At 46.9% G+C, this 11,113-nt stretch overlaps 1 protein-coding gene across 3 annotated transcripts in view; it reads left to right on the top strand.

The window, feature by feature from the left end:
- The window catches only part of Sgk1 (serum/glucocorticoid regulated kinase 1), a 116,448-nt gene extending 109,288 nt beyond the window's left edge, over positions 1-7,160 (top strand). The window contains exons 1-12 of one of the 3 annotated variants that reach the window (XM_005360943.2): positions 1,270-1,486; positions 2,277-2,352; positions 2,776-2,851; positions 3,106-3,210; positions 3,315-3,398; positions 3,502-3,633; positions 3,824-3,936; positions 4,217-4,340; positions 4,732-4,827; positions 5,302-5,457; positions 5,563-5,652; positions 5,978-7,160. In XM_005360943.2, the coding sequence (XP_005361000.1) occupies positions 1,369-1,486; positions 2,277-2,352; positions 2,776-2,851; positions 3,106-3,210; positions 3,315-3,398; positions 3,502-3,633; positions 3,824-3,936; positions 4,217-4,340; positions 4,732-4,827; positions 5,302-5,457; positions 5,563-5,652; positions 5,978-6,145 (1,338 nt within the window). In that variant the 5' untranslated portion in view covers positions 1,270-1,368 and the 3' untranslated portion in view covers positions 6,146-7,160. Of the gene's footprint in view, positions 1-1,269; positions 1,487-1,984; positions 2,131-2,276; positions 2,353-2,775; positions 2,852-3,105; positions 3,211-3,314; positions 3,399-3,501; positions 3,634-3,823; positions 3,937-4,216; positions 4,341-4,731; positions 4,828-5,301; positions 5,458-5,562; positions 5,653-5,977 lie in introns of those variants that run through there. The other 2 variants (XM_005360944.3, XM_005360942.2) reach the window with 2 other exon arrangements.
- Positions 7,161-11,113: the final 3,953 nt, after the last annotated feature.

Below are 11,113 nucleotides of genomic sequence, written 5' to 3'. Positions count from 1 at the left end.
TAGGCTAAATAAATGACCGGTGCCACGTGGTTTGTAGAGGCACTCACTGGCAATAATATTCGAGCACGGACAAAGCAGCTAGGGCTAGTTGCTGGGATTTGGAACCGCCTGCACCTTGTTTTAGGCTGGAGTGCCAATTTCAGGCACCCTAGGTACGTTTTGAAGGACGTCTGCTAAGCAAAATCTTGTCTGCAGAGAGAGGATGGGCGCCCCCTTCTCAGGGTCTCTGGCTGTCTGAAGTGAGCAAATCTAGCAAGCGTTAGGGCGTGTGAGGTGGCTGTGGTTGTAAAACAAACTCCTGCCCAAGACGGAGGGAAAGGAGCTTCTCATGCTTTTTCTGGCTTTGACAACTGGTATTTTGGAGTGTGTCAGCTCTAAAATGCTAGGCTCGTCTCAGTAAGGGGTCATGGCAGGGCAGTGGCCGCAGACAGCAACAGCCAGAGCCAGGTACTGGCTCTGAGAGTCTTGCTTACTTGCAGCCAGCCGCCTTCCCGCCCCTGGCCCAGACCGGGTGCTCCAGGCTTCCTAGCCAGCGCTGGCGCCTGTCCCCGCGTTGGCGGTCAGGCTACAGCGCCAGGCATCCCCCAGCGGCAGGGTTACTGCAAGGTACATCACTCCTTTGGCCAGTTCAGGCTACCTCCTGCAGCTTCTTTCTGTTCTCTGCTTTCCGAGACAAACCTCTTAATAATCTTTAAAGAGTTAAGGGGTTTCGGTTATGTATGAACTTGCAAGAAAAAGCAAGGTTATAGAATTAAGACTCCTTGGATCCGCCGTGAGGTAACTCGGAGGGTAAGGAAGATGCGAAATAACGGAGTTTAAGGCAATGCAACGCGATTTTGCAGTTTTCTTGAGAGGAGCAGGTCCCCTCGGCAGGGGAATCGACACCCCAAGGGTCACTCCAGGTTGGCCCCCGGAGCGAAGCCCCTGCTCCCCCTAACTTGCCACCTCCTCACGTGTTCTTGGCATGGCTAGGATTAAAATTCGCAAGGCACAAAAATTATATGCAGAACGGACAGAATGTTCTCGGAGATTAGTTGAAAAAAAGTGAAATGAAGATTGTACTTTTTTCTTGTAGTGCAGAGACTTATTTCCGCCCCCTCCCCTACACATTCCTGACCCCCCTCCCCCCGCTCTTTCCTTCCTTCCTTCCTCCTCTTCCAAGTTCTGGGATTTTTCAGCCTTGCTTGGTTTTGGCCAAAAGCACAAAAAAGGCGTTTTCGGAAGCGACTCGGCCATGCACAAGGGACATTTGTTTGTTTTGGGACTGGGGCAGGAAATCTTGCCTGCCTGAGTCACGGCGGCTCCTTCAAGGAAACGTCAGTGTTCGCCGGTCGCTGTCGCCCGCTGAGCGCCCCTCAGTCCGCGGCCATGGGGGAGATGCAGGGTGCGCTAGCTCGGGCTCGGCTCGAGTCGCTGCTCCGGCCCCGCCACAAAAAGCGGGCGGAGGCGCAGAAAAGGAGCGAGTCGGTTTTGCTGAGCGGACTGGGTAAGCACTGCCGTCCGGCCTGCGGGGAACTCAGCTATGGAGGGGTATGGGTGGGTGGAGGTCGGATGGAGACGGGAGGAAGGCGCCGGACAGAAACCGGTGGGTGCGAGTAGGGCACCGGATCGGGAGACCGAGGAGAGGGAGAGGTCGGTGCCGAGGCGTGCACAGCGGTGCTCCGCTCGAGAGTACTCGAGAGGAAATGGAAAATCACCGGGACTCCCCACCCCTCCACTCCCCTCCGTCTGCCCGGGCGGAGGGAGGCCGAGTGCCGCCCTACGCCGGGGTCCTGCTCGCACAGCCGGTGGAACCCTCACCCCTGCCAGGGCGGCCAGCACAGCCCACCCAGGATCAGGCGGCCAGCCACCCGCATCCGCCCGGTCTCGGTCAGCAGCCTGAGCGGCGGCCGGGGGCGGAGCCTAGTGATGGGAGGGGCCCAGAGCGCCGCTTCCTCATTGTTCCTCCGGCCCCGCCCCCGCGGCGGCGCAGGGTATATAAAGGCGGCCGCAGCCCCGAGCGCACGGTTGGCTGAGCCGGTCTCACCGCTCCGTGTCTCTTGACTCTTGGGGCGATGACTGTGAAAACCGAGGCTGCTCGAGGCACCCTCACCTACTCCAAGATGAGGGGAATGGTAGCGATTCTCATCGGTGAGTGCTGGAAGAGCACCGGACTTGTGTAGGAGACGGCGTGGAAATGTTGGAGGGTTTTGAAGGTTCAGGATCAGATTAGCGTGTGGCGTTGGACGTTACGGAGCCGCCTAAACCTGTTTTTCCCCCTTCTTTTTAATTCACAGCTTTCATGAAACAGAGAAGGATGGGCCTGAACGATTTTATTCAGAAGATCGCCAATAACTCCTATGCATGCAAACAGTAAGTTTGGGGTAATTGAAGAAAATAAAAAAGATCGTTTAAATTTACCAGCGGGCAAGACTTATTAATTCTTAATCACTTTGTTCATCGGGAGAAGCCGAAGTCTTTTCTCCGGGGTAGAGATCTCTTTGGGGCTTTTGGCTTACTTGAAACATTTTAAACATTAGTATTAGTTTATGGGTCGAGCTTCCCTGGAGATGTAAGATTAATTCTCTTGCGTGTTTATCAAACCCACGTCCTTTCTCGATGAGCAAACCTTAAATTGTATATTTAGCCGGGTTATTTTCTTTTACCTACGTTTTTGTAAGGAATTCATTTGGATGTTTTCGGTTTAAATACTGAACGGTTGAGTCAGAAATTGAGCTTATGTCGGTGTGCCCTCTGGTGGCAATTTAAGAGATTTACTCTTAAATCTCTCCACAGCCCCGAAGTTCAGTCCATTTTGAAAATCTCCCAACCTCAGGAGCCCGAGCTTATGAACGCCAATCCCTCCCCTCCGGTAAGTACTCTTCTGTCTGCCGAGGAAAAGTGTAAATGAATCAGTATTTCTGTAGTGGTCAGTTAAGACAACATTTGTAAAAATTATGAGGGTAGGAATGTCTTCACAACATAACAAGTGTCATGAGTGTTTAAGTATTGAGTCATTGGAATGTTTTGAAAGGCATATTTCGTAAACTTACCTGTTAGCAGTAGGCTGTGTGCGCAGCTTATGGACTCACGGATATTAAAGGGTGATTTTTCTTTGTTTTCTAGCCAAGTCCTTCTCAACAAATCAACCTTGGTCCGTCCTCCAATCCTCATGCTAAACCCTCTGACTTTCATTTCCTGAAAGTGATCGGAAAGGGCAGTTTTGGGAAGGTAAGTTCAAACCTGAAAACTTTAAAGTTACGTCCTTTCGTGTATTTTCACATTCTCCCTGGACGAGGATGGAAAAGGAACTGATGGTTTGATTGGCATTTCAGGTTCTTCTAGCGAGACACAAGGCAGAAGAAGCCTTCTATGCAGTCAAAGTTTTACAGAAGAAAGCGATCCTGAAAAAGAAGGAGGTACGAGCGGCACCCAACGGCCTAGTGAATACCCTTTATTTACCCTGTGGTTTGGTGCCAAGCTGAAATCTGAATTGGCCTCTGAGTCTCGTCTTTTTCCTAGGAGAAGCATATTATGTCAGAGCGGAATGTCCTACTGAAGAACGTGAAACACCCCTTCCTGGTGGGCCTCCACTTCTCTTTCCAGACTGCTGACAAACTCTACTTTGTCCTGGACTACATCAACGGTGGAGAGGTGAGCTGAGGGAGAGGACCCCTTGATAGGGGTGGAGTTTCTCTGCCTAGTTTGCTTACTTTTGGTTTGAGAGGAGGTTTAAGATACTTAGGGATGGGCGATTACCAGAATTAGTATTTCCTCAAACTTATCAATTATTAAGGCTTGGTTAAACGACCCCACTCAGCCTTCCTTGTCCTGTCTCTTGCAGCTGTTTTACCATCTCCAGAGGGAACGCTGCTTCCTAGAACCACGAGCTCGCTTCTACGCTGCTGAAATAGCAAGTGCCTTGGGCTATCTGCACTCCCTGAACATCGTTTATAGGTAAGCGAGGCAAAGCTACCTTGCTGGGCAGGAGGGAGGCCTGACTGAGCCTTTGGAGTCCTAAAATATGCGATTCTGTGCAGTTTGGCCACTTGAAAAACTTCCCCGGCCTGTGAGCCAACCAAGAGAGTTGCGCCTAATCCAGACCTGCAGAGCAAACTCCTTTCTCTGATTGGCTGTGGAGCAGCAACGGATTAAATCCTAATACCCTTAGCAGTCTTTCCAGAGGATTTGTCAGGATGTGAAATTAACCTATGCAACCACTTTCGTGTTCCCACAGAGACCTAAAACCAGAGAATATTCTCCTGGACTCACAGGGACACATTGTCCTTACTGACTTTGGGCTCTGCAAGGAGAATATTGAACACAATGGCACAACTTCCACCTTCTGTGGCACGCCTGAGGTAGGTGCTTTTGACGCAGTGCCTCGTCTGCCTCCCCTTTCCAAGACAGACATGCGCAGTAATGCTTTTAAATATGAAAAGAGTAAACTCCTAAGCATTTCCTTAGTACAATTCAGTACAAGCAAAATACATTTATCGTTTTAGCCTGAGGATCTCCAAGGCCTTCTATGTAAGATCCGTGTCCTAACAGATCCTCCTAGTACCACTAGGTCTTAAGTTGGTCCCTAAATACACCAGTATATGCACAGGGTGTGTGTGTGGGGGGTGGGGTGGCAGTTAACCTCAAAGAGTATAGAGGTTTTAACCAGAAAGCCTTTTTCCGGGGTCTGCTTGCTGCCAGGATTGGCTGGTTTGGAGGGCCACCTAACCTCTTCCTGCTGTGTCTTTCCAGTATCTCGCACCAGAGGTGCTCCACAAGCAGCCGTACGACAGGACAGTGGACTGGTGGTGCCTCGGGGCTGTCTTGTATGAGATGCTCTATGGCCTGGTGAGTAACACGCCGAATCATCCCCATGACAACATGTGTGGGTTTACTTGAGTTCAGGTTTAGCTGCCATGGCTTGTCCTTATCCATAATCTTATCAAAAGCTAATAAAGGAGACATTGGCTATTTTTTTAAGTACATTTTATAAACCATGTCTTCTGGATTCTCTTCGGTAGTCTTGTTTGAATCTTAGGGCAGGCACTGAGCAACATCCCCAAATCTCTAGTGGTTTTCTTTACACAGTTTACTACAGAGGACCACACCTAACCTGTGCAGTAGCAAGCAGCCCGTGCCCCTTCAAACACATGCTCCAATTGGGGCTGTAGAATAGACACCAAAAAAATTATGGACATTTCAACACCCAGGGAAGGGATAATCTCAGGTCCAGCTTCATACACTAAGTCTGGCATTCTCATGATATCTAATATGTTAGACAAAACTTCAGTTGAATCTGAAGGAATTCCCTTCTTTTTCCAGCCTCCATTTTATAGCCGGAATACAGCTGAGATGTATGATAACATTCTGAACAAGCCTCTCCAGTTGAAACCAAATATTACCAACTCAGCAAGGCACCTCCTGGAGGGCCTCCTGCAGAAGGACCGGACAAAGAGGCTGGGTGCCAAGGAAGACTTTGTAAGTATTGCTGTCCTGCTGTCATGGGACCTTGGAGAGGGACACTGACCTCATGCCCTTTATTGAGTCCTGCCATCTATATGAATCTCTGTTTCTTTCCAACAGCTGGAGATTAAGAATCATATTTTCTTCTCGCTAATTAACTGGGATGATCTCATTAATAAGAAGATTACACCCCCATTTAACCCAAACGTAGTGAGTATCTATTTTTTTTTGATCTAAGATTTGTGAGACCCAGAAGTAAATAGCATAGTATCAGTAGACTCATTGTCCCGGGGCGGGGGAGGGTTTTTTGTTTTGTTTTAATCCCAGAAAAGATCACTAAATATGTATACATTTATTAATTAAGGACATTATCCGGCCTGGTGACACATACCTGTAATGCCATAATCGTTTGTGGCCAGCCTAGGTCATGTGATACTTACCGTGGAGGATTATATAGGATTTGGGATTCCTCATCCTTTGCCCCGTGTGTTCTTTTTGATGCTGAGCATGTTTCTTTCTCTCCTTCCTGTAACAGAGTGGACCCAGTGACCTTCGGCACTTTGATCCCGAGTTTACTGAAGAGCCAGTCCCCAACTCCATCGGCAGGTCCCCCGACAGCATTCTCATCACGGCCAGCGTCAAGGAAGCTGCAGAAGCCTTCCTTGGCTTCTCCTACGCACCTCCCATGGACTCTTTCCTCTGAACACTCGGGATGGTTGTGAAGGACTTCCTGCGTGTTTTCCAACTGTTTTAGTTAGCCTTTGGAGTTGCCAGCTCACAGAACGAACATCTTAAAATAATTTGCACACCTGGAAGCTAGGCGCTCCCCTCGCACACTGCTTGATGGAAGCTTTTTGAAGAGCACACCCTCCTCTCAGTGAGCTTGTGAGGTCTTCGTTTTTATCCTTCCTTCCGACGTGGTGCTAGCTCCAAGGGAGCATTAGAGTGCCGCCTTAGACAGACACCTTGGTCTCGTCCGAAGGAAGTTGCAGGTCTGAGAGGGATCTCCCGCAGGTCTGTCTGAGCTGTGATTACGAATATTCTGCAATGTGCCTTTTCTTGAGATCTTGTTAGCTCCAAAGCTTTTCCTATCGCAGAGTGTTCAGTGTTGTTGTTGTTGTTTTCAAACCTCGTGGATTTTCTGTGTGAAAACGGTGGTGTGAGTGTGCTATGCCTGATTGGACGGTTTTGTTGTAAGCATCAATGTGACACTTGCAGGACACTACAACGTGGGACATTGTTTGTTTCTTCCATATTTGGAAGATAAATTTATGTGTAGACTGTTTTTGTACGATATAGTTAATAACTAAAATCTATTGAAACGGTCTTGCAACGATGTGAGCGCCCAGATGCTTCAACGCAAGCATTGCTGCCACAGACATTTCTATTTTTAGAAAGGGTTTTTATGGACCAATGCCCCAGTTGTCAGTCAAAGCCCAGCGTTGGTGTTTTCATTCTTTAAAATGTCACCTGTAAAATGGGCATTATTTATGGTTTTTTTTTTTGCATTCCTGATTTATTGTATGTATGGTGTAAAGAAAGTCTGTACATTGGGTTATAACACTAGTATATTTAAACTTACAGACTTATTTGTAAACCCTCATCTTAATGTACTGTAATTAACATGGTTATAATATGTACAATTCCTCCCTGCCACACAACTTTTTTTTTGTGTGCAATAAACCAATTTTGGTTTGCAATAAAATCTTGAAAAATATTTGCATAAATTGTGTCACGTGTTGCTTTGTATATTTTGATAAGCCGGGCTTGTAGAAGGGGGACAAATAATGGGTCCATTTGAAGATTTGAAAATACTTGGATCAGGGTAGTAACACATCCCAGTCTCTAGCACTTGACAAGCAAAAAAAAAAAAAGAGCAAGACACTTTGCTTCCAAAAGCATCAGCTTCTTAGTGAAGGAGGGTAAGGATTTTCAGGGCCCTCTGCTTCCACTGAGCCTTAGGAAGTATTTTATTGAGGCTGCTTTTGTAACTTCCAGATGGAGGACTAGGGGCTGGAGAGATGGCTCAGTGGTTAAGAGCGTTGGCTGCTCTTCCAGAGGTCCTGAGTTCAATTCCCAGCAACCACATGGTTGCTCACAATCATTTGTAATGGGATCTGGCGCCCTCTTCTGGTGTGGGTGCATACATGGAGGCAAAATGTTGCATACATAAGAAATAAATCTTTTTTTAAAAAAAAAAAGAAAAAGGAAAGATGGAGGACTTCCTAGCTGGTGAAGAGATGGGTTGGATCTCCAGCACTAAAAACCTATTATTCCATTTTCTTGCAGAAGTATTTGGTACTGTTAGTCATTAATCCATCCAAACAAATCCTTTTCAGCCTGCCCATCCCATAAAGCTATAAAATATGTCCCCTGTGTTTGTTGACTGTCCTGGGAAGTCCTATGGACAGCTTGTCCTGACCTTTGGCTTATCTTAAGTGACAGGTAATTCTTTTAACCACTGAGTCGACTCAGGGCTGGAAAAACTGTTAAATGAGCAAGACAGATAGGTCATTGCCCTCAGGCCCGATGGCTTTATGACCAGTCTCCTGAAAGGGTAATCAGGTGGTTCTGAGAGTGCAGAGTGCCACCAGAGGGTGTCCATTTGTGTCACAGATGCCTGTGTTTCCAGTAAGCTTTCTCAGGAGCACCCAGAGCAGGTCCAGGAGAAAGGAAGGAGTTCCTGATGAAATCAGTGTGAACTAGTATCTCGGGGACCACCAGACTGGGTCTGGCCTGCAGAGCCCTCTTCCAAGGTCTGCCCACTGGGAATTACAAACCCCAATCCTCTGGGTTTTCAAAGCCTTCCACGAAAATGCCTAGCAAACCAGGCACCCGCAGTCCTGCTGCCTCCTGTACCTTTCACGAAAGCCATCTCCTCTCTCCTTGTCCTCTCAGTTTGCATCGGTTCCCCCAGGGGGCGCTGTGACCTTTTCCCTCTTCTGACTCCTTGAAGGCCTCTGCTTGGCCCCAGTCTGCTCCCACATCTCCAAAGCCTATAGAGTCAGGCATGGGTTTGACTTCGCTTACCATGTTTCGTGGGGTGCCCTGGAGGCGGGGATAAAGTGAGAAGAGGGTGTTGAGCTCACAGTGGTTACCGATTACGTTATGCAGTTGAAATACTAGGCATTGGCATCATGTTAAATCCCCCACCAAACCAAACTAAAGGAATCCAGACTGTTTTCTAGAAAACCTGTGCTGCTAGCTCTTGGTGGGCGGGTGACTTGTTCATTCCCCCTCTTTCTCATTGGCAACAACAGTTAGGAACCGTTCCTTGACTAAAAGTGATTGCACTGGGGCCTGGGGAGATGGCTCAGCGGAAGAACACTGGCTGCTCTTCCTGAGGACCCAGGTTTCATTCCCAGCACCCACATGGCCACTCACAACTGTCTGTAAATATGGTTCCAGACGATGATACCTTCACACCAATGCACATAAAATAAAGTTAAATAAATTTTAAAAATAATTACAGTGTCCAATCACATTATGGATTTCCCAGAGGGCCCAGGTATGAATTAGGAAGTGTTTTTTGTTGGGGTTTTTATTTTGTTTTTTTTGGCATTTGCTTTTTATTTTTTTGTTTTGGAGATAAAGTCTCACTGTGTAACCCTGGATGTTCTTGAACTTGCTACATAGACCAAGGTGCCCTCAAACTCACAGAGATACATACATGTCTCTGAGAGTACTGGGATTAAAGGCCTGCTCTACTTACTCCTGACCCACCTTTGCTTTTTGAAAGGTGAGATTTCACACAAAACAGGTTTGCCTCAAATGTACCAGGCAGCTGAGGATGACCTTGAATTCTTGATCCTTCTGCCTCAAGTGCTGTCATCACAGGCATGTGCTGTCATCACAGGCATGCGCCATCATGCCTGACTTGAAGGTTTTTTGTTTGTTTTGTTTGTTTGTTTAGTTGGTTAAGTTTTTTTCTTTTTCTTTAGTTGGAAATCTGATTTATTGGGATACAGTCAGTCACTACACATGAATGATATGATATGAATTTATCTAGATCTGAATGCGCCAGAGAAGTCCCAAGCACTATCAAACAAACGAGAGCTCAGATCAGCACGACAGTGCAGAAAGGGAACAAGACAGGACAGGGAAGTCAAGAAAGAACAAGAGATCAATAGACAAATGGCAAATATTTGCTGAGTATCATGATGCCAAATAACACGTGTGCCAAGGTATCGCTTATCTAAGGGAGTGGGGCATGTCCCTGCCAACATGTTCCCAGAGGCTTAGCTTCTGAGGTACGAGAGGGGACAACCAGTTCAGGGTGTGGCTGAGCACCTAGCAGGAGAGGCAGGAGAACAGAGTCTGGGAAGGAAGGGAGGGAGGGAGGGGAGGAGGGGAGGGAGGGAAGAAGGAAGGAAAGAAAAAGGGCAGTTCAGGTCACAGCTGCTCGGCTATGTGTGTGCTCAGCTGTGAATTTGGGGCAACTTATTCAGCTGATCCCCTAAGCCTCTATGTGAATTAATGCCCTGCTACCATGAAGAGTAAGTCATTCTTGAATGATGTGCTATCTCCTTGGGGAGACATGATACTCACTCCTAAACACATACATATGCGTAGTAAATGTGGGGTCAGGGAAACTGTGGCAGATCAGAGGCTCCCTGTGAGCTCTGGTACAGGGAGGAGGCTCCCTAGGAGTCTCACTAACCATCACTAACTAGTTCTGGAAACTTTCTCGGGATGCAAGTTTGGGGGTGAGACAGTACTAGCCATAAGCTCATCCTCCTGAGCTCTGACTCCATTCCAGCTTTATGCTTGGTTTGTTCGTCCATCATAATAGCTCAGTGACATCAAAAGTCAGAAAACGGTTTAAGATGGTAACCTGCCAGTTTGTCAGTACTGGGCTAGAAGTTAAATCATGGCAGTTTGTCCACAAAGCCTGTCCCTGCTGCCTAAAAGATAAAACAAGGAGATACATGCTTGTTGGCTGTTTGTACAAGAATTCACCAAATTAATTAACCCAGCAAAGAGGCCATTTTGTATTATACCAGCCAAGGAAAGGGAGAGGGAAATTCTATAATTATAGATACTATTGGTGGTTGGTGAAAAAATGGCTGTAAAAGCACATCGTGAGGATAAATTAGACTATTGTCTGGGATACTTGTTCGGCAGTGTGAACAAGATGAACATATATGTGACCCAGGGTTTCACCACATCACAACACTCCAAAGAGACAGCATACACTCAATAAAAATTCTCAATAATATTCACAGCCATGTTACTACATTGGATCCATGATAGAACACTTCAAGATGACCACCAATGGTGAGATGAATAGATTGATGTGCTGTCGTATAATGGAATATTATACAGCAAAGAAGGATTGCTGCTTACAGCATCAGGAAAGATATGGCGCAGACAAAGATGAAACTGTGTGATGTGGTTTATATAAAATTTACAAGCAGGAAAGCAAGGTGAGTTGACTTAGAAGTGAAGATAAGATTGCTCCTAAAGATGGCATTTAATAACTGGGAGAATGCGTGCTACAGGCAGTCTTTGTCTAACACTAATTTCTGAATCTGATGGGTGGTTTTGCTTTTTGATATTTCATTAAGACCAGGCTGTGTGCTTAGAGCAATCATCTTTTTGTTGTTCTTTTATGTGTACAGGATTTTATCTGCATATGGGCCTGTGTACCTACCATGTACATGCCTGGTGC

The sequence above is a fragment of the Microtus ochrogaster genome, linkage group LG4, assembly GCF_000317375.1.
Source record: "Microtus ochrogaster isolate Prairie Vole_2 linkage group LG4, MicOch1.0, whole genome shotgun sequence".
In the NCBI taxonomy this organism is placed as follows: domain Eukaryota; kingdom Metazoa; phylum Chordata; class Mammalia; order Rodentia; family Cricetidae; genus Microtus; species Microtus ochrogaster.
This window is presented reverse-complemented; position numbering and strand designations above follow the sequence as displayed.